At 40.8% G+C, this 23,782-nt stretch overlaps 1 protein-coding gene across 2 annotated transcripts in view; it reads left to right on the top strand.

Moving 5' to 3' along the window:
- The window catches only part of LOC124790050 (transmembrane 6 superfamily member 1-like), a 203,056-nt gene extending 194,919 nt beyond the window's left edge, over window positions 1–8,137 (top strand). Inside the window, exon 5 of one of the 2 annotated variants that reach the window (XM_047257611.1) lies at window positions 7,598–8,137. In XM_047257611.1, the coding sequence (XP_047113567.1) occupies window positions 7,598–7,966 (369 nt within the window). In that variant the 3' untranslated portion in view covers window positions 7,967–8,137. The remainder of the gene's footprint in view (window positions 1–7,597) is intronic. The other variant, XM_047257610.1, reaches the window with a different exon arrangement.
- Window positions 8,138–23,782: the final 15,645 nt, after the last annotated feature.

The following is a 23,782-nucleotide window of genomic DNA, read 5'->3' as shown; positions in this document are numbered from 1 at the left end:
CACGCAAGCCTCCCCACCAATGGCAAGGTCAATGGTTCATGGGGGCGGCATCTTTATGTAAGATGATGAAACAGCAAAACTTTAAAAAAATGTAAAAAAATTTATGTAAGATGATGAAACAGCAAAACTTTTAAAAAATAAGGAGCCTAGCTAGACAGTACAAAGATAAAAACACTATTTCTAATAAAGTAAGAAGTGTGTGGTTACATTAACTAGAAAACATCTTTTTGAATGTGATGTGTGTGAATAGTTATCACAAATGTAAGTGCATGTAAACAGTGAGGAAAACACAATACTATTCTATTTCTGATTGGCGTGGTGAAGTTTTGCAGTTGGGATATGGTTTTCATGTAAGAGGAATGTTGAGTTGTTTTACAAATAAGTTAAAATGTTTTTTGTTAGATTTGAATCAGCGATCTATGGACATCAATGTATAAAATTTGACAGTTTACCACTCTAACAACTAAGCTACTGAATAATTGAGATGTAGTTATCTAAAATGACAATTTTCATTAGCAGTTTAATTTCATTGAATGATGATATCCTTCATTGTAACAATGGGAGAACATATCTCAGAAATAAGTTGATGAAAACTTGAGAGTAAAAAACACTTTTAATTAAGTTAGTGAACTTGTGTGTCCACGTGGTGCCAATTTTCCGTTACAGTGCAACCACATTTTATGCATCTTCTCATTCTCTGGAACACTCAAAAACAACTTTTCATGAATTTTTGTAGATGTAGTTGTACAGTATGGTACTACATACCATTTGTAACCCATTTTCTGAAACGTAAGTTCCAAAGCAAGACATCATTGTGAACTTACATTATGACAGTAGGAGCAGCGAGCTAATCGGTAATGTTACAGGCATCAAATGACTTGAAAGGAGTGTTTTAGTGGCCATTTGAAATTATTTGAATCTCATTTCCATTTTCATAAAAGAATACTTAAATTCAAGAGGGAAAAAAGCATGTTAGGAGTATAAAATGACATAATTAATCATTTAAGACAATTTCCAGAAAACAGTCAAACACCCTCTTGAAGGCTTTTGAGTGATCACTAAAGTCACACCTGGAAACATTTGTTTGTTAATGGCTTCCAAAACTTCATTATTAAAGGAAAATATTGCTTGTTGTGTACCAAAACCAGCATGAAATGAAACCCATATTGACTATTGTTGAAGATATTGTGGAAGTTGAGATGACTGACAATCAATCTGTGCACAAGTCTTTCAAGAATTTTTGAAAGGATAGTTAGAAGGGAAACTGGGCGATAGTTTGTGACACTGTTTTCGTCACCATTTTTAAAGAGGGGTATCACTACAGCTAGTTTTAGTCTATCGAGAACAATTCCTTCTTGCAAAGATGCGTTGAACACATTACATAAGACTGAACTTATGTATATTTACAACAATATTTCAATATTTTACTAGAAATATTGTCCACACCAGTGGACATTTTATTTTTAAATGACTTGATTATTCTTTCAATATCAATTAATGTAACCAGAGGTAAGTATATCTGTTGGTTCAATTAATGAAAGGAAGATTGCATTCCACCATAAGGAATGGCCAACCAAGAACAAGATTGGTGGTTAGTACATTGAATGACCTTGCCAAAATGGAAATGTGAGAGGCAGTAATGGAGAACGGAATGAGACAGGGTTGTAGTCTATTGTGCAATTTATTGAATCTCTACATAGAGCAAGCAGTAAATGTGCTAATTAGGGACATATGGAGAGGACAGCAGAATGGAAGCTAGGAGGGCAGACTATGTGTCTTGCCTGGAAAGAGAAATTTAAAAAAGGATTAAAAGTTCAGGAAGAAGAAATAAATACTTCGAGTCTTGCCAGTGACACTGTGACTCTGTTAGAGTTGGGAAAAATATATGGAACATCAATTGATTGGAATGGACAGCATCTTGAAAAGAGGTTAATGGAGGAACAGCAACAAAAATAAAACAAAGGGAATGGAGTGAAGTTGAGTTACATCCCCTGATGCTGAAGGTTTTAGATTAATAAATGAGACACTAAAAGTGGTAGACAAGTTTTGCTATTTGGGCAGTAAAATAAATGATTATGGCAGAAGTAAAGAGGTTATAAATTACAGACAAGCACTAGAAAGAAAAACTTTTCTGAAAAAGAGAAATACAAAGTCATTGGTTAGGTAGTGATAACATGGAACCTTTTCCCTCTCCCCCTGCCCCCACCAACATCAGATTCAGAGAGCACACAAATGTAAGTGAGAATTGTAAATCTGTATTTAGTGCACATCTGCAAAACTACAATTTCTTTTCATCAGCAGCATTGAGGAATCTTTGAAGTTACTGCTTAGGATGAATAAGGGGAAGAGTAATGGAGACTCCAGAAGATATTGAGATTTATACCACCTTCTAACAGCGAGCAAAATATACAATCAGTGAACAAATGGACCTCAGAAATAAAAATTGTCTAGCCTGTTTAAGACATTCAAACTAGTGTACAATAAGTACATACTTTCATATACATAAACTCCTGTTGAGATGTACAAAATCCACTCACGACTACTGGAAATAAAATGGAATATCATGATCAATAATGTACTGCTGACTAGTTACTCTTTGATGCACATACATCTTAAACAGTTATTTCTGCTCCACTTTGACTGACTTCAACATGAATAACAATAATGAATCTCCTTATACATTTGGTCGTAAAGTTCTGGTAGGATATAAATAATTTAGGCACAAAGATCACCACTCACCGATTAGAACTACTGACAGTGAAGCTACATAGTTTTGTGTGTATGGGGTGGGGGGGGGAGGGGGGGGGGGGGGGGGAGGTTTCAGCACATGTGTGCTTCTTACGTTCAGCGAGTAGTGTTTTTCACTGCTAAGTTATTAACAAACCTACCAATGTCATTAATAATAACCTATGACTATAGTATTATCAAGAGTAATATAGTCCTACAGGAGCATTATTTTTAACCTTTGTTTATGGCATAATATAACATCAAATCTTGTCAGATGTGAATGTTAACAAACTGCGAAAATTTGTTATACATACGGTTAATCTCATATTTGTCTCAGTATGTTGTATTATGCCTTTGTAACTGCTCAAAAATCGCACAAATATAAAAAAAGTAAAAGTGAAATAAAAACAGTCATAGCTAAAAGAGAACATGACGTCATTTAAAAACTTTATGGAAGCTGTGAACCAATGTTACAAGAAATCATCACTTTTATCTTTATCCACATTCATATATTAGGTACAAAGAACCTGTTTCAATGTCAGCTTCTTAGCCCTATCATTTCCCTAGCCCCTTGGGTATATAATACAAAGCTTTTTTAGGACAACTGCCTTGTTGCATTCTGTCTACATGTTCCTTCCATTTCTGCTTATGTACGTTTATTTATTTATTTATTTTTTACTGCAAGTATTTTAAGCTCTTTTGTAATTTCTTATTTTCTCAATCTATATTCTACTTTATAAGTTTAACTGATGTGAGGAATTTCATTCCTGATCTCGCAATTCAATTTACATCTATATTGGTTGCTATCAAGCATCAGGTGTGTAAGTAACAATGGAACAGCAAGTCAGTGTATAGTGTTATTTTTACTGTTCCACAGACACCTTGGAATTTTGCTTTCTTATTCTTTATTTCCTTGTAATAATGAAAAGATATGTCAGAGCCCAGGTAGTGAATATGACTTTATTTGCTCATTTATTTTGTTTTCTATCAATATTTATTGATCACACCTATTGTTTTCCTTGGAATGTCATTACTTTTCTCTTTCTTATGTATTTTTAGATTATAATTTTGACAGATTTGGTTTAATTTAAAAATATTTCTTTGTAGTCCTTCTTCTGGTCATCAGTATTCTTCAATGTTCTTATATAATAGTCCATATCTAGTGTGTATACACAGGAGAGCCAAAGAAACTGCTACAGCTGTCTAATATCGTTTAAGGCCTCATTGGCCACACAGAAGTGCCGCAATGTGACGTGGCATGCATTTGACTAATTGTCTGAATTAGAGCTGGAGGGAATTGACACCATGAATCCTGCAGGGCTGTCCATAAATCCGTAAGAGTACGAGGGGGTGGAGATCTCTTCTGAATAGCACATTGCAAGGCATCCCAGATAGGCTCAATGTTCATGCCTAGGAAGTTTGGTGACCAGCACAAGTGTTTAAACTCAAAAGAATGCTCCTGAGGCCATTCTTTAGCAATTCTGGACATGTGGGGTGTTGCATGTCCTGCTGGAATTGCTCCAGTCCATCGGAATGCACAATGGACATGAATGGATGCAGGTGATCAGACAGGATGCTTACATACATAGACACATCAGGGGTCCCATATCACTCCAGCTGCACATGCCACAAACCATTACAGAGCCTTCACCAGTTTGAACAGTCCCCTGCTGACATGCAGGTTCCATAGATTCATGAGGTTGTCTCCAAACCCATACACGTCCATCCACTTGATACAATTTGAAACAAGACTTGGCTGACCAAGCAACATGTTTCCAGTCATCGACAGTCGAATGTTGGTGTTGATGGGCACAGACCATGTGTAAAACTTTGTGTCATGCAGTCATCAAGGGTACATGAGTGGGCCTTCAGCTCTGAAAGCCCATATCGATGATTTTTCATTGAATGGTGCACTTGCTGACACTTGCTGATGGCCCGACATTGAAATCTGCAGCAAGGGTTGCATTTCTGTCATGTTGAAGAATTCTCTTCAGTCGTCACTCATCCCGTTCCTGCAGGATCTTTTTCTCGCTGCGGTGGTGTTGGAGGTCTGATGTTTTACCAGATTCCTGATATTCATGGTACCCTTGTGAAAGGGTCGTACAGGAAAATTGCCACTTCATCACTACATCGGAGATACTGTGTCCCATTTCTTGTGAGTCATCTCTAATACCACGTTCAGCCTCACTTAAATCTTGATAACCTGCCATTGTAGCACTGTAACTGATCTAAAAACTGCACCAGACACTTGTTGTCTCATATAGGTGTTGCCGACTGCAATGCCTTATTCTGCCTGTTTACATGTCTCTGTATTTGAATACACATGCCTATTCCAGTTTCTTTGGTGCTTCAGTGTGTTTTGGCAATATAATTTAATTGGATAGATAAAAAAAATCTACTCGCCAAGTGGTGGCAGGAGAACACACATAAAAAAAGGTTTTAGGTATGCAAGCTTTCGGAGCCAGTGGCTCCTTCTTCTGGCAGAAGGGTTGAAGGGGAAGGAAGAGCGGTGAAGGAGAAAGACAGGAGAGGTTTAAGAAAAAGGGGAGAGTTCAAGAAAGACACCCAGAACCCCAGGTCAGAGGAGACTTATAGGATGGGATGAGAAGCAAAGGTTGATTGTTGGGGACTGTTCCAGATGAGATATGAAAACCTAAGAGCTTAAAGGTGGAAGACAGTGTAATATGCTAAAACATCATGAACAAGTTAATATGATTGAAACGTTAAGTGCATTGTATTTGATAGAGGTGGGAGAGGGAAAGAGAAAAATAGACAGGTCAGAAAATGAAAGATGTAGAAAACTAAAATGGAGTGAAGAAAGGAGTAGTCACTGTGAAGAAATGCTGAGATGGAAGAAATTAATTTAAATTAAGGCCAGGTGGGTGGTGACAACCAAGAACATGTTGTATCGCTAGCTCCCACCTGTGGAGTTCTGAGAAACTGGTGTCTATGAGGAAGAATCCAGATGGCACATGTGGTGAAACAGGCATGACTGTCATGTTGTAGAGCATGCTCTGCAACAGGATATTGTGTGTTTACAGTATACACCCTCTGCCTATGCCCATATAATTCTAACTGATAACTTGATGATAGTCATCCTGATTCAAAAGGCCAAACAGTGTTTACATTACAGCTGGTATATGACTTGCGTCATTTCACATGTGGCTTTGATGATATAGGTGGTGGTAGGAGGGTGCATAGGGCAAGCCCTGCTGGAGGGACAGTCACAGGGGTAGGAGCCATAGGGTTTGGAGATGGGTGCAGAAGGAGCATAGGGTCTGACAAGGATATTGTGAAGACTGGAGAGCTATGAAAAACTATTCTAGATGTGGTGGGCAAAATCTGACAGAATGGATCTCATTTCAGGGCTTGATTTTAGGACATCATGGCCTTATCAAAGTAACTGATTAATACATTCAAGAGCAGAATAACACTGAGTGACAAACAATGTGCTCTGAAGTTGTTTTTTGAAGGGGTTGGCAGTACCAGGATTGGTTGTGGTGGTCCAGGAAATCTGCATTTGAACTAGGTTGGTGGGGTGAATACGTCCAGTGAAGGCTGAGGTGAGAATGGTAGTGTATTCCTGTAAAATACGTGCATCCAAACAAATATGTTTGCCTCAAGTGCCAAGGCTGTATGGGAGAGAGTGTCTGACAAGGAAAGGATGGCAACTGTCAAAATGTAGGTATTGTTGTTTATTAGTAGGTTTAATGTGGACAGAAATGTGTTCTTGTCTTTGGTGAGGATGAGCTTAACTTCAGGAAAGAGGCATGGGGTTCAGAAAAGGACCAAGTGAAATTTAATTGGCAGAAGCTATTTAGAAATTACAGGAATTTTAACAGGTCAGGCTCACCATGAGTCCATATGGCAAAGATGTCAGTCTTTCCTTCTCATCCCATCCAATAAGTCTCCCCTGTCCTGGGATTCTTGGTATGTTTTCCAAACTCTACCCCTTTTTCTAAACCTGTCCTGTCCTTTTCCATGAGAGAGAGAGAGAGAGAGAGAGAGAGACAGAGACAGAGAGAGAGAGAGAGAGAGAGAGAGAGAGAGAGAGGGAGAGAGGGAGGGAGGGAGGGAGAGAGTTGAATATTTGCCTTGGTGTATTAGTAAAATTAATTGGTGAATCTACTATATGTGTCATCAGTTCTTGTGTTAGAAAATTCATAAAACATAACCATTACTTATGTACTCTTAGGTACTGAAGCCAAGTCATCAAAGATATGCATAAATGATTGAAAATTCTTTCCCTCTCAATAAAGCATTCTCCTGTCACAGGAGTCCTGCCATTTCTTCCAGATGCTTCAGAATCAGAAGAATTATCAACATCTGTTGAAGGATTATTAGAGCCAAGTGTTACAATTCCTGAAATATATGGTTTAGGACTGTTGATTCATCATACTTTATAAGTCATTGCAGATTTCACTACCAAAAAATTATTCTTATGGTCATTTTTTCTCTCTCTAAACTTTCTTCTTCTGTGCAAGTGGGTGACCTGTCAGTTTACTAGCAAAATTGAAATTACTGCAACTGTGGAGAATAGGACAATCAAGAGACCACTATTTACTGTAGTGAAAATTCTGAAGCACAGCCAGAAATATAAAGAAAAGTTGAAAACATCAACGGGAGACCCAAACAGGTACCTTAGTGTAACCATGTACGAAACTGTCCATAGCACTCAGAAGCCAGGCAGACAGCATAAATAGATGTGTCAGCACCTGGGGAATAGTTTGTTAATGCATCCACACTAGCCAAAAGGTTAAATGATAATGTTGCAGTTTGGGCTTTACTTCCCTGCCAAAAATACTTCTGTAAATTAATCTCTACTTTAATAGTGTTTTTCATGGAAAAGAGACATTGCATTTCATTTCAGGCCGGCGCAGCACAAATTGGAATGTCACTTCATCTATCAACATTAAAAGAGCATCAGATGCCAAGCCTTAAGGATCTCACAGCATTTTCTTTATTTTGGGCAACAAATATTCTCACAGCTGTTCTACCACAAATTATTGCTGTATGGTTGTGTTACCTGGAAACTAAAAAACATGACACAGTGAAGAGCAATAGTCAGCTTAGTAGTTCAAATGTTATAAACAGAAAATCAGGTCAAAAAGGCAGAAAGCATGACATTCACAGTACAGAGTCTGAAGCAAGGAAGCATGACAAAGGAATTAAGGAAAGGAAAAATGCCAATATGAAAAAGATCACTAACACAGAAACTGAAAACAAGAAGAAATCTTAATGAATCCTGTACAATGAAATATAATAAAATGTATTGTTTCACTTTGCAGTATAAATAGTATTTCAATTATGTGTAAAGAGCGAAAAACAATAATAAAAATTTATACTGAGCTTGACAATGAATTTATGTCGTCAGAAGACATTTATGTATGCAACAGACACTATGACTGCAAGAATATACAATAAAACAATGAAATAGACTGTTTTTTGTAAAGGACAGATGGAATAAAAGTAAGAAGACAAACCACAAGTAATTAAATGAATTTCTCTTATGCAGGATTCTATATTAAAAGAAAAATTTGCTTGAGAAAAGTACAAGATACCTGTCCGATGCTCCTTCCCAGCACATCCTTTCCAGTCCCATCACAGTGAAATCTACCTATACTTTGTTGGTTTGCTTGTAACAAGTGATCCACCATCAGCAGATCCTCAAATTTGCAGCTGCTGTGGAAATACATGTTTTAATACCCCCCACCACTGGACATCGATATGGACAAAGGTTAGCTGGCGTAAGTCTTGTGGCAAAGTACTGCTGCCAGCTGTCACAGACATTGTGCACAAGGCATTGTATGGGCAGAACAATGGACCCAGGTGTTTAAGTGTCAGTGGCAATAGACCAGGCCTGTCATTGCTTACACCTACATGAATTAATAAGGACCTGTCCCTTGTCTTGTGCCAACTGTTTGCTCATGCTTAGTTGTACTTGCAATAGTCACATTTGCATTTATCTCCGTGCATTTCTCAATGTGGTGTTCTGACTCTCTGCTCCTCTGTAGAATTACTCACACATTGAGTTTTCAATCTCTCTTCCAGGATTTAACTCCCTAGCTTATAGTCGAACCACCATTAGCTAGTATAGTTATATTTATGCTGACGGTCACAGTTTCACAGCACTGTCACACCTGTACAGAAACAAAAGTGGCAACACAGGATGTTCTTGTGCATGTGGTGCTTTTATTTTTTTTCCTCACAGTGTTAAATTGTGGCCATCATGTACCTGGCATTTTTGCAATGCTGGCAGGAGCAGTCATGCCTCCAGAAGCAGCAGCGAAAGCCACAACAGGAACAGATGCAAGAGCTGCTCAAACAGAATGCACACCTGGTGCCTGCAGCGAAACCTTCTTCCCCGCTGATGAGTCTTCAGAAAAGTGTGACAGGTGCCTGCTCTGGTTCTTGTTGTACTGCCAGTTAAGGTGTATCATTTGTCCAGCTGATACAGATGCCTTGTTATCATCCAGCATGCATGGTTGTACAAGCTCACACAATATTTGAAGTGCTCTACCAACGCCAGGAAAGTTAACTTTGAGGAACCTTTCAGTTGCCCATGCAGTATTTTGGACATCAAACATATGTGGTAGTGGCATGCTTTCAGTTTACACATCACCAGTAGTGCCCTGGACAGACGTAAGTGGCCTGGAAGGTCTTTCATGCAAGTGTTGATTTGATTGTCCCTAATGTACTACCTTGTACAAGGACTCACTAATGAGGGGTTATTATTGTCTGGTTGTCACCTGACCCGAAAGTCTAATTCAGGCACTGTCCTTATCTAACATTTCCACAGCCGAAGTTGTCCAGAATGCTGAACCACATGAACTTGTGGTGGCAGTGAAAAGGGAATTACTTTCTGACAATTGGCAAATGGTAAAGTTAGATACAGATGATAAACAATACCCATTGCCATGGGGTTGGCCAAGCAACTGTGCCTTTTGCTGAGCCACCGTGTGGTGACACCATTGATGAATCAAGTGCAATGATGTCACAGTAATATTCAACATTGCTTGCCTCTAGTCCTTCTCCAGTTGTTATGTGGTGCATATTAGGCAGGGGTGGTCAAATGAAGAGACCATGTTTGGGGTGTGCTGCAAAGTACGCCAATTGGCTACAGTTTGTGACAGTGAATGAACTGCAGGACAGCCGCAGAAACCCCAGTGTATTCTCTGGACGTGGAGGCCTCCCTGACATCCCACAAGCATTGTTCCAGTGTATTCTGCTAATATTGGTCATTGATGAGTGATCAATAGAGTTTCAGGTGTATACAGGAGCAATGGCCAGCCTAATTAATTTAGACATGTACAGGCTCTTGGGCTGACCTAAATTGCAATGGCCATGTCAAGTTGACTCTTACAGTGAACAGTGTATTCCATTGAGGCAGTAATTCTTTGTTTTAGCATATCAGAATCTGAAATAGAATCCTTAATTGTTACAGGGAAACTCCTATTTTACGTTTCATGCAGTCCAGACTTAAAAAATGCAAAACTGAGGAAAATGTTAAAAAACCTCAAAATATGAGCAAAAACACACATAATTGGCATATATGATTAAAAATCCACAATCCTCTCCAATACATTGCATAAAATCTGTATAGGTGAAGGAAATTAAATGTACAATACCATGTTTATACAGTAATTTGTGGTAATGAATTTCATCAGTGTGTTGCAGCAAGTAAAACCTCATCAAAAATTGAAGTTAATGTCTAGGTACAAGATAATCAAGCCATTTTCCAACGTACTACGACCACAAATTACACATCAAAGCATGCATTTTTGAGAGATCTTTCCTTTGTCTTCACCCACAAAAAAAGAAAAAAATGATGAACATGGTGAACCAAATCAAAAATATCACAGCAGCTAAGTGGTTAAACCATAGGGATAAATGTGGACATCTGCTTAGTGACAAATTTTGTCACCATTGCCATTATTGTTTAACCCTTTAACTGCTCTGGACGTGTTAATGTGCGCACCTTCGTACCTGTCCCTGTGTGCTCTGAAGGTGTTTACACGCAGCACCAGTCCTTACATGCAGCACCAGTCCTACACGTAGACACATTCAAAGTACATTCACCCCTGCCTGCACCCCAGTTGTTGAAGGACCACTCCCCCTCTTCACATATCCAGCAGGCAAGCTCATTTTACATGTGTTAGTGTGGTGGGTGCACTGGCTGTTGGGTGACTTTATAACTTGCCAGCCAATAAAAGATCACTAGCCGGAAATGTTTCCTTGATTATGACTGAGCACATTCTTCAAGACTCAGTGTTTGAATGTAAGATGTTGATGGTTGATATTGTTGCTGAATACAGTGTATCAGAAATACATGCAAAAAGAAGAGACTGAGTTATAAGTGGCACAAGAAAAGGTGGCTGCTTGTTCCCTTTGTCATGTATTGGCCAGGTCCAGAACTCTTCTCGTCAACTGTCTTGTTTCTCCATTGCTGCTGTAATCTAGCAGTAGTTCTATCATAATTACTTGGTGAAGCTAAACATTCCAAGTTGTGCTGGCAATGCTGATCATGGATTACATCAGCATTTTGTCTCTCACCTCTTCAACAACCTAAAATATTCCCTCAACTCCGCCACCACCCATGGTGCAAACCATCTGTCTTTTGTGCACATATAACTCCTTCAGTCACATCAAGTGTCAATAAGAAGAAAATGGGATGAAGTCAAGTGAGAAATCAAGTAAGAACTTAGAATTGAGGTAAACTTTATTAGGAAGAAACGTAAAATTGTGTAATTTCTAGCATTTATCTTATGGGGTTTTCACTAGGACTACAAATTTATGGTGTAGAAATTTGAAATACATAAGATTAGAGAATGTAAAATCAAAGTTCCACTGTAGTTGTTAATTCTCTGTTGATGCAGAATATTTTGAATATTTTTGGGTTAGATATGTTTTCTGCGTTTGGCTTCCAGATGGAGGCCAAAGTACATTTAGTCTCACAGTCATCCCTTTTCAAGATCTGGACTCTTGACTATGCTCATACAAGCAAGAGTTAGATAATACTTTAGTTCAGGCAGAAAGGCATGCATCTCCCTTATTCTGACAGCAATACCTAAATTTGGTCCCCCCCCCCCCCTCCCTCCCTCCCCATTCCCATTGCTATGCATGATGACTCAAGTGCCAACTTGCAGCACTGGCACAACCTTGGCATCATTTTTCCTATTCTGTCAAGTCAGTAGGCTACTCCTCTGGTGGTAATTAAGAAGCCAGATAGCACCATGCAACTCTGTTGTGATTTTAAACATACAGTCAACACACAATGTGCCGCAGACTCATGCAAGGTGGAATCCAAAATTTTCAGGACTGGTGCTGTCATCTGGAAAGTAGGAGTAGTAGATCTTTGCACCACTAGGTGACAATAGCTGCATATCTGATGAGTCAGTGTGTGGAGTGGCATTCGGCTGGGAGGACGTGTTGCATGTCCACAGTGATTTCAGTAAAATCCGTGTTTGGTGTGTGGCGATTTTACGATGGATCCACAAACAGAACAGCACGTTTCTATCATTCTGTGCGAATCTTGGGAAAAGTGCTACAGAGACCCTTGCAATGGTTCAGCAAGTGTTTGGGGGACAGAGCATGAGCTGTACACATGTGTTTGATTGGCATGCTCAGTTCAGGGCCGGCCGTACAGATGACAAAGATGATGCTCACACTGGAAGGCCCTTTAGCCGCACAACACCAGACATTTTTGCCAAACTTCAACAATTGGTTCGTGTTGAGCGACATCGAACCATTCAGGACCTTGCGGATGAAGTGGGTATTGGTTATGGGACATACATATCAACGAATGTTGACTGATGAATTGGGCATGCATCGTGTCACTGCAAAATTTGTGGGTATTGGTTATGGGACATACATATCAACGAATGTTGACTGATGAATTGGGCATGCATCGTGTCGCTGCAAAATTTGTGCCAACGACCTTGACTGCCAATCAGAAAGTACAGCGTGTTGAAGTGTGGATGGACCTTCATCAGACTGCATCTGATGATCCAACCTTCTTGTCACATGTTATCACTGGCTACGAGAGCTGGATTTATGGTTATGACCCAGAGACAAAGCAACAATCGTCCCAGTGGAAGAGCCCGGGCTCTCCAAGACCCAAAAAAGCGAGACAGGTGAAGAGCAAAGTGAAGAGCATGATCATCATTTTCTTTGATACCAAGGGAATTGTGCACAAAGAATTCGTCCCACCCAACCAAACAGTGAATTCTGCATACTACTGTGATGTTTTGCGACAGCTCCGTGAAAATGTGCGGTGACAGTGGCCCGAACTTTGGCATCAAGGGAACTGCATCACGACAATGCACCCTGTCACACATCATTGCTCACCAGGACCTTTTTGGTGAAAAACAATATGGCAGTTGTACCCCACCCACTGTACTTGCCAGATTTGGCACCTTGCGACTTCGCGCTATTCCCAAAACCTAAACTCAATTTGAAAAGCTGTTGGTTCGACACTCTAGAGAGGACTCAAGAAGCATCAGTGGCAGTGTAAACACCCTCAAAGAATAGGACTTCCAGAAAACGTTTGACCAGTGGCAGAAGTGCTGGGACCGGTGTGTACGTGCGGATGGGAACTACTTTGAGGGTGATGATGACCATTAGTCCGAAGGTAAGGTTTTCAACAGATGGCAGTACCAGTCCCAAAATTTTGGATAGCACCTTGTACACAATTCCATGGCTGGAGGAGCTGGTGAAGTTGTCGGGGGCAGTATTTTTTCACACATCGATTTGCACAATGCACACACGCAGTTGCTGTTGGTTGCTGCTTCAAAGAGTTTCTCAGTGCACCACCTGTGAGCATTACCAGTTTAATTGTGGGCCCCTTGTAATTTTGTCTGTGCCTGTAACTTATCAAAGATATTTGGCACTGCTGCTTCAGTGCATTACCTATTGTATCAACTATGTCACTGACATCTGGGTCATGGACTCCACGCAAGAGAATCTTGTATGGAACCTGCAGGTAGTTGTCCAACACAGCCTTTGTTGCAAACTGGAAAATATAATTTTTTCCCCTAAAGGTGCATTCTTTGAACATGTGCTTAGCAAAGGTAGTCTTGGTCTTGTCACAATGGACAAGCATGTCAAATTCATCATCAGCTTGTTGCTGCTCACAAACATGAAGGAGCTCCAGCCCTTTTTCTGAACAACCCTGCTTATTACGCTAAGTTCATCCCTAGGTGATGCACGTCTGCTGGTCTCTCAACCAGCTTCACCAAAAGGGAATCAAAATCATCTGGTCCTTGAGCTGTCGATAGTGTTTTCAGTCCACCAAGCAGTGTTTGTGCTTGACTCCCTTGTTTGGCCTCTTTTACGCTGGGTGAGCCATTAACCCTGTCCTGTGACATGTCCCAGTGTGGCACTGATCCTGTTGCACCAGAACCCAGGTGGCAGCAAGCAGCCCCTTGCTTACACGTTGATGACACTTTCAGTGGCACAGCGTAATTATTCTTAGGTGGAGAAGGAGGTTCTAGCTTTCATTTTCGGGGTTAAAAAGTTTACTGTTTTTTGCATAGAAGAAACTTCTTACTCATCACTGACAAGAAGGCACTGATTTCATTATTCAGACCTCATTCCAAGCTACTGGATAGGACTGCCCACCATTTTGCAGAGGTGGGCACTATTTGTCAGTAATTATTGTTATGACATTCTTTACTGGTCCTTCACCCAGTATGATGATGATGATGATGATGATGATGATGATGATGATGATGATGATGATGGTGATGATAATTCTGTGAGACTCAGTGGCTTGCTGCAAGTCTTTCAACTTCTGCAACTTGCACATCCTTAACCTGCTCCAGTTATGCAACCCAGAAAAAGACACCTACAGTTTAACTTGGAATCCAAACAACGTGTCGTTTCTGGTGACTGCTCACGTCATTGAGCGGTGAAGGCTAGATTAGAAAGCAGACTGTAAAATCTGTAATCTGATCAGGATTCAATCCCACCACCTCATGGTTTCCAAGCATATGCTTCACCAGCATGTTAATGTGGTTGTGGTTGCCACCGGGGCCCGATCCAGAGTCTAACCGACAGGGGGCTCTCATTTTGCATTGTGTGGTACCTTGCAGTAGACATGCCTCAATTTTTCTTTGATAATGTCCGAAGTAGCAGCTGCCATGTCCATCAACCTGCTTTTCTGGAAAATCATTTCAGCAGTCCACACAGGGTGGCTCAAGTGCCTTCCATTGAGATTGGAGTCAGCATGGCTTATGTTTTTCCTCCTGTGGAACAGCACCTGAACATGGATGATGGGTCCTCACATTGCCACAAAGGAGCAAAGTTACCAAATGGTTGATTTCCAGCATTGCATCCTCACGTACTCATGTTGTGGCATCCATTGCACTGGGGTACGTCTCGTATCAAGGCTTTGGCATGGCATAATATCTTCTGGCTGGCTGTCAATCATGACATTGAACATCCCGTGCATGTTTGCACAACCTGTGCACAGAGCCATATCCCCTTGGCCAGTACCAGAGTAGTGCTGGGATGGGGGGCCCCTTTTTTGGGAACCATGAGGTTTTCATAGTGGAAGCAGTATCCAGTTTCCTGCATGTTGTCAAACTTTCTTCCAGGATGTTGACCACCACCATTCATGCATTGTTAGTAATTTTATTATCGAGGGCTCAGACCTTTGTCTCTGACAAAAGTTGGCAATTCGCGGGAGCTTTTTGCATTTGCAGTGGTATCCAGCATCTGACTACTGGCTCATTTCACCCAGCTTCTAATTCTGAGATGAGTCACTATGTGCTGACCTGTCATGCCAATCAGTTGTGTCCATGATATCTTGGACCTGTATCACCACCATCTCTGCACCAGCCGGGTGATGGGGTCGGTGACATTATCCTGGCAGGAGGCTCCTAATTGCGGCAGCATGTGTACCTACTGCGACCATCCAGTGTGCCCTCCATTGTCCTACTTTCACCCACAGAATAGGCTGTCAGTGGCAATTCCTCCCTCCACTCCAGCTGCAAGTCCATGGATTTGGAATCGGTGCCCTCCCATTCCCACTCTTCTGTGGATGAGAGGAGGCAGACCAGCCATTACACCAGCCTCCACAATCTGCTGCCCTCTGGAGATGGACCAGCTGCTACAGCTGCCTATACAGTCTGCTGCTGCTCCATAAGTATCAGTTGCATTGGCATTTCTAATTCTGGGGTTGATCTGCTACCAGTTTTATGATGGAGGTTGCAGTACAAAACTAACTATTCTAGGCCCTACATGGTTTTTTTCAGAGGAGGAATTTAGTAACTCCACCAATGGACAGTGATACAGATGCAGATAAGCTGGAATGAGTCTTGCGCCAGTGTAGTGTGGCAAGCTGTCATTAATGGTGAGCTCATTGCATTGTATCAGTAGAACTGTTGAGCTTAGTGTTTACGTGTTGGTGGTGATAGGTCAGGCCCATCAGTACTTCCCCTAAAATCAACTAACTTGGACCTGGCCTTCATCTCAGGCCATACTTTTTCTCTGCATATTTAGCTGTCCATTCGCTCACACTGGTCAGATCTGTGTTTCTCTCCATGCATGTCTCTATGTGGTGTTGAGACACTCTGCTTCCCCATGAATTGACTCTCATGATGAGATTTCATTCCCTCTTCCAGGGTTCAGTTCCCCAGTTTGTAGTCCAGCCACAGTTTGAGTCGTAACACGATGTCCTGTGGCTGCATGAAAAGCATTATTCAACATGGTGGCGTTGCTGTGAGGGTTCCTCCAAGCCCTAATCTGTACGTATCAGTCATCCACTGCAGTAGTAGCCCGTGGGTGGCCTGAGTGAGGCATGTAATCGACAGTTCCTGTCTCTCTATCTCCTCCGTGTCCGAACAATATCGCTTTGGTTCACTCCGAGATGCCTGAACACTTACCTTGTTGAGAGCCCTTCCTGGTATAAAGTAACACTGGGGACACGATCAAACCACAGTATTGATCGTCTAGGCATGGTTGAACTACAGACAATACAAGCCGTGTACCTCCATCCTGGTGGAATGACTGGAACTGATCTGCTGTCGGATCCCCTTTGTCTCATAGGCGCTGCCCATGTATGGTTGTTTATATCTTTGGGCGGACTTAGTGATATCTATCAACAGCCAAAGGGGCCATGTCTGTGATACAATATCCACAAACAACATCTTTCTTCAGGAGTTCTGGGAACCAGAGTGATGCAATTTTTTTTTTTGATGTGTGTAGACTGAGCGAACATGGCTCAATATCTTTTAGCTGCTTTCGGGTGTGAACTTGTAACACAGACATTCACTATCATTACGTAATTGATGTTAGGATATGAAATGGGGACTTGATAACCATTTTCTCTGTTTTAAAGACAATAAACTAATTTTAAATTTTAGACATTTTTTCAGTTGATAGTCTAAGTAAGTTTCAGCTACTGCCCATGGACTGGAGTTATATGGTCTTTGCATGGTAGATATTCAGTTGAATTTTCATCAATGCTGCTTTTGTCAGCTAAGCCAGTATACTGATTTCAATAATTTTTTCACTGGTATGAGATTAACTTATGGCAGTTCTCATGGGTTTTCCATGGTAAAAGAAGATTTGCTTTGGTGACACTAACAGCCTGTAGGAAATAGGGTACCAGCGGTGTGATAGCACTATAGTGATGCAGCATAGAGATACAATTTCCACACTATGAGGGTCACTCCAAAAGAAATGCACACTATTTTTTTAAATCCATATTTTATTCTACATGTTTGAAAGTTTTACATTGTGAGATACATCCTTTATGAACAATATTTTCATTTCTCCACATAATTTCCATCCCTCTTAACTGCCTTACGCCATCTTGGAACCAGCACCTGTATACCCGCACGGAAAAATGCTGGACCAACCTGTTGGAGCCACTGTTTGGCAGTGTGCACAAGGGAGTCATCGTCTTCAAACCTTGTTCCATGAAGAGAGTCTTTCAGTTTCCCAAAGAGTTGATAGTCACATGGAGCCAGGTCATGACTGTAAGGCAGGTGTTTCAGTTTTGTCCACCGGAGTTTTGTGATTGCTTCCATGTTTTTTTGACTGATATGTGGTGATGCATTGTCGTGCAACAGCAAAACATCCTGCTTTTGCCGATGTGGTCGAACATGACTCAGTCGAGCTTGAAATTTTTTCAGTGTCGTCACATATGCATCAGAATTTATGGTGGTTCCACATGGCATGATGTCCACAAGCAAGAGTCCTTCGGAATTGAAAAACACCATAGCCATAACTTTTCCAGCAGAAGGTATGGTTTTGAATTTTTTTTCTTGGGTGAATTTGCATGATGCCACTACATCGATTACCTCTTCGTCTCCATACCCCTTCTTCAACTTCTTGTGGATGTTTCCCACTGTCTCATTTTCACAGCACAGGAATTCTATGACAGCACATTGCTTCTGATGAACGTCAAGTGTATCAGCCATCTTGAAGACATGCTGTGACAGTGCCACTCACAGGAACAGGTTGAACTAAGTTTGAAAACAAGTGGGAAGGATGTATCTACACACTGTAAAACTTCCACACATGCAGAATGAAACCGTATTTTTACAGAAATAGTGCGCATTTCTTTTTGAGTGACCCTCGTATTTATTGTTAAGCACATATACATAACACATGTAAGCATTATGAGCGTATAGAGCATACTAACTTCCACTGCCTCGCAGATCAGTGATCCTCATTTACTGAGTTAGAGACGTTACGCTGCTATAGAGCTCCTCCAACCCCCTCCCACCCTTCATGGTGTGAAGCATATTAGGAGAGACTGTGGTGGGCCATCATCTGTCTGAAGTGATATAGGCAGCTGTGTGATGGTGGATGCGATGGAAGAAACACTGTAGTCAGCAAAGTGCAGTGGGGGGATGCAGGGCGTGCCCAAAGCGCGACATCAGCAGTGTGACTAATGGGTCATCACCGGCGGCATTAGCAGATAAGGAAACAGTCTCAGTGGCATCTTTAACTTTTGCTGGCTCAGCAGCAGCATTTGAAGATGGACGCATGTTGGTGGCATTGTATTGCATTGTTGCATCCGTTGGAGTCATTTTGGGGCTGGGGGCAGTGTAAACTAGAACAGTGATGGTGAGTGTACCATCTGATGAGAAACGGGAGGTGAGTCCTGTCATGTCAACTTCTGATGGGACAAGAGTGGTGTGAATGAAATTGTGTGTGACTGTGCTTGCACCCGACCGCCTGTCCATGTAGGTAGCGGTAATTACGAGGTTGGTATCATGTAATGTGATGGATATATCACCAGGCAGAAAATCATGGCAATTCACATGCACTTTGAAATTGATTAATGGGTGCACCTGAAGGCAGTGGCGTGGAGATAGCTGTTGTGGGAGGTCCACCAAGTTCACACTGCTTTAAGCTGGTTCACTGATACTGTTCTTTGTTTTCTAGCAATTTTGATATCAAAAGTGTTTGTATTGTGTTTCAGCACTTGGTATGGTCCTGTAAATGGCTGTTGTAGGGCAGGTTTCACATAATCTGTACGTAGCGTCACATGAGAATACATGGCCAACTCTTTACGAATAAAAATTCATTGTGTCATGTGATGAGAGGGGAGTGGCAGATGGATGTTTTGTATTTGTGTGCACATGCATGCAACAGTCTGCTAAGTCTTGGTCTGTGGGGACTGTTTCATGTTCTACAAATTAAGCAACCAGAGTGAGTGGTTCACCATGCAGTATTTCAGTGAACTACACTTCAAAGTCATCTTTTTGTGCCATGCGAATTCCCAGGAGAGGCCATGAAATGGCCTCCACCCATGATTCTGAATGGTACATGAGAGCAGCTTTCATCATCTGATGCTGCCGTTCCATGAGGCCATTGGATTGGGGGTGATGGACAGTTGTGTGGAACTGAAGGAATCTGCAAAGGTGTCATAAGTCGTTGAACAGTTCGGATTCAAACTGCCGACCCTGGTCCAACATTAAGGAGGCCAGGCAGCCAACTCTGGCAATCCAACTGTTGATGAGAAATTTTGCTACTGTCTCTGCAATATGTTGGAAATAGGCGTGGCCTTCACCCATCATGTCACATGATCTGTCGTTGACAGACTGTGACAGTAAACATGCAATTAGGAGAGTGGCCCTACGGTATCAGTGTGGACATGCTGGAACCACCCCATTGGAATTGGAAATTTACCAAAGGGGGGCTGTGCATGGTGGCCAATTTTTGCCTGCTGACACACAATGCAAGTCCTGGGCCACATGACACAATCCTTTTTAATGTTAGACCAGACAAACTGTTCAGTGATGAGGCACACCCGGATGTTCAAGGCTGTGGATAAGGTCAAAAATTGTTCTGCGATATGGCTCTGGGTCAAATGGTCTTACCTGTCCATTCGAACTGTCACATCAAACTTGTTTGGTCACGCTGGTAGCATGTGTTGTTGCAATTAGTCTGGTGTCTACTTTGTTAAACAAGCTGTGGAGATCATCATCAGTCGCTTGTGCATCTGCGATTCCATTGAAGTATAACTGTGTGGAGGTAGTTGCAAGACAGGAAAGGTAGTCCACCACTATACTACCAGCACCTTTAATGTATCACCCATTGGTAATGGATTGTGCTACAAAATCGAGTGGCAGAATCCATCAAAGTGGGTGATAGCTGTGTATATGGTAACGGGTCTCCTCTCAACATTATGAACAGCGTTGAACTGCTACATAAATGACTAGTAGTTCACGGTCAAATATGGACCATTTTTTCTGGGTGTCAGTAAGCTTGTGCAAGAAAAACCTGAGTGGCTGAATGATTCCACCAATTTCTTGCTGCAAAGTAGCCGCAGCTGCATGACCACTAGCATCAAATGTAATAACTAGATGTGTGATGGGTGGGTGAGGGACATGGCAAGTAAAAAGTGTTTTTTTATTTTGCTGAAGGCCTCCTGCATTTACAGTCTTCAATAGAGGTGTTGTTTACCAGATATATTTTTGCTGCACAATGCTTGGGTGAGTAGTAGCAAAGTCTCAGCAGCATGTGGCAATTGTTTCCTGTAGAAATTTATGACCCCAGATACGTATGCAGCTCCTGGTAGTTGGGACGTGGGAGGAGGCGTAACTGGTCAGTTTTCTCAGGAGTACAATACATCCCAGATGCGCTGACGTGGTGTCCGACAAAGGTCACATGGGGTTGCTGAAGTTGGCACTTTGTCATCATTTATCATGACCCCATGAGAGACCAGCTTATCAAGGGCGATATGCTGGTGGTTATTGTGGTCCTGTTCATTTGTGAAAAGATGTGATGTCACCTAGACGGGCGTAATGAAAAGGTAAATTTAACAATTGATTATCAATAAACCTTTGCCAAGTCTGTCCCACGTTTTTTAGTCAATACGATATGTAGATGAAATCAAAGAGACTGAATGACAGGATTATCACAGTTTTTTGGATGTCATCATCTGCCATCAGAATTTGCAGGTGTGCTGTTTTGCAATCAATGATGCTAAAAATTTTTACCCTGACCAAGATGTGAGAAAAATCATATGAGTTCGGAATTGGGTAGCTGTCAATTGTGTTGAATCGTTATTTTTTTTTCTTTCTTTTCATTTCTTACATGTATATGTATATAAACTGAATGGGTTATAGAAACAGACAAAGATAAATTAATGAGTTGTTTTGTTGCAAGGATAATGTTTTGATACATCTGTATGAAACAAAATAAGAAATATGCTCTTCAATTTATTAATTCCTGTGTCTTCACCTCTTTTATTTTGGAAAGTGGTAGCATGGATATGTATGCTTGGATCCATCATACCAGCATTGTTAAAAATGTGTATTTCAACTGTACATTAAAAGTGTTATAAAAAGTTATTAGAAAAGCAAAATTTATTCACACATTTCAGACTTCCACTCTGATCTGTTCATCATTTCACTTGCCGCCGAGATCGTGCATCAAGAAGTTTGGAGCAGACATGATATCCAGAGGAGCAATCCTGCATCGACATTGTCACAATCATGACTAAACACAATGGAATTAATGTGAAGCCATACATAATACAAATCATGTTTATTGAACTTGAATGTATTGATACTGGTCTCATTTAAAATTCATCAAGGACTGTGTGTAGATTCATGAATCACCTTCAGATTTCTTTCAACTATTCTTTCCAATCAGTTTTTCCAATTATTAAAGCAATTATTAATCAGTTTCCATCTGCCCACTTATACCTATTCACTGGTGACCATGACAGGACAGCGCTGAGCTAAATATGAACAGACATTTCAATTGTTGAGATAAAAATTTTTGAGATAAATGATTCATATTATTATTATAAGGAACTAAAGAAACTTTCATTGTATTTGTTACATGTCCATGAGATTGGGAATCATAAAAACATTGAAGGAGCAAATAAAATTAAATTCTGCCTACAAATGAGACGAGCCGGGAATGCTGATTTCAGCAGTAACGGAAGGAAGTTGCTATGCTGTATGCTTATATGTCTCCACTTGGTGCTGCCTCTCTGGCAGTAGATAACCTCTTTTTCTTCCAATTAATGTCCTTTATGGAAAGTGCATTTCTGCAGAAAAGACAAAAATTTATACAAAGTCATCATTAAATTGCAAGATAAGTCATTCCAGTTCTATAAGACTGTGTCAGATAATAGTCAGGTTAATTAGTGAATATGTGGCTAAACCTACTTTAATTGAAAAGTACTGATGCAGACCAAATTTCATTTGCAAAAAATTTGTTCATAATTTTGTTAAAAACTATTCACAATGGAGTCAAAGGTGATGGCCATTGTTGAAAAAATGCAATATGCCAAGATGTTGGAAATCCAAGCTTGGTAATAGTTGTCTCCATGTAAACAAGTGTAATGAGCTGCGAATACATAGAAAGAAAGATCCTTTATCATTTAGCTACAATATAGCTGGTCAGCAATTGGAAGCAGATAATTCCGTAAATTATCTGGGAGTAGGCATTAGGAGTGATTTAAAATGGAATGATCATATAAAGTTGGTCATCGGTAAAGCAGATGCCAGACTGAGATTCATTGGAAGAATCCCAAGGAATTACAATCCAAAAACAATGGAAGTAGGTTACAGGACACTTGTTCACCCACTGCTTGAATATTGCTCACTAGTGTGGGATCCGTACCAGTTAGGGTTGACAGAAGAGATAGAGAAGTTCCAACGGAGAGCAGCACACTTCATTACAGGATCATTTCGTAATCGTGAAAGTTTTTACGGAGATGATAGATAAACTGCAGTGGAAGACTCTGCAGGAGAGACGCTCAGTAGCTCAGTACGGGCTTTTGTTGAAGTTTCGAGAACATACCTTCACCGAGGAGTCAAGCAGTATATTGCTCCCTCCTACGTATATCTCGCGAAGAGACCATGAGGATAAAATCAGAGAGGTTAGAGCCCACACAGAGGCATACCGACAATCTTTCTTTCCACAAACAATATGAGACCAATAGAGGTACTCGAAGTACCCTCCGCCACACATGGTCAGGTGGCTTGCGGAGTATGGATGTAGATGTAGATGTAGATGTAGAAGGTACTGCACCAGCTTGTCAACTGGCCTAGGGCAACCATAACAGTGGGGTCGGCGTCCCACTATCAATAAATGATGACACTAGTAATATAACTGATCACAATGTCACTTTTATGATACTTGATGAGAAAATTTCTCAGTTCTCACTGGGAAACATTTTTTCAAATAGTGAAACTGAAGGGCGCGACAGCAAAAATTCCTTTGATTACTTGCTCAAGACGCCATGAATGCAAGAACAGGGAACAGTTTTTAAAATTAATGTAAATGTTAATGAGACACACAATTTGATACAACTCATACAACAAATAACACAACAGTTTACAAAACAACAGGAATTTCAGGAAAGTGTAACACAACAACTTAAGAGTATGACACAGCAGTTCACAAAACATCAGAAAAATATAGGATGCAACAGTTTACACAGCAAAATCAGGCATTAAACGATTTCAAGAATAATATTAGTCAACAGTTCAATGAGGTGAGTAAAACTACATACACTGAATTATCTCACAAATTATCCAGGAAGTTGACAGAGCTAGGTAAACAACTAAAACAA

This window comes from Schistocerca piceifrons, chromosome 3, assembly GCF_021461385.2.
Source record: "Schistocerca piceifrons isolate TAMUIC-IGC-003096 chromosome 3, iqSchPice1.1, whole genome shotgun sequence".
NCBI classification, from domain to species: domain Eukaryota; kingdom Metazoa; phylum Arthropoda; class Insecta; order Orthoptera; family Acrididae; genus Schistocerca; species Schistocerca piceifrons.
This window is presented reverse-complemented; position numbering and strand designations above follow the sequence as displayed.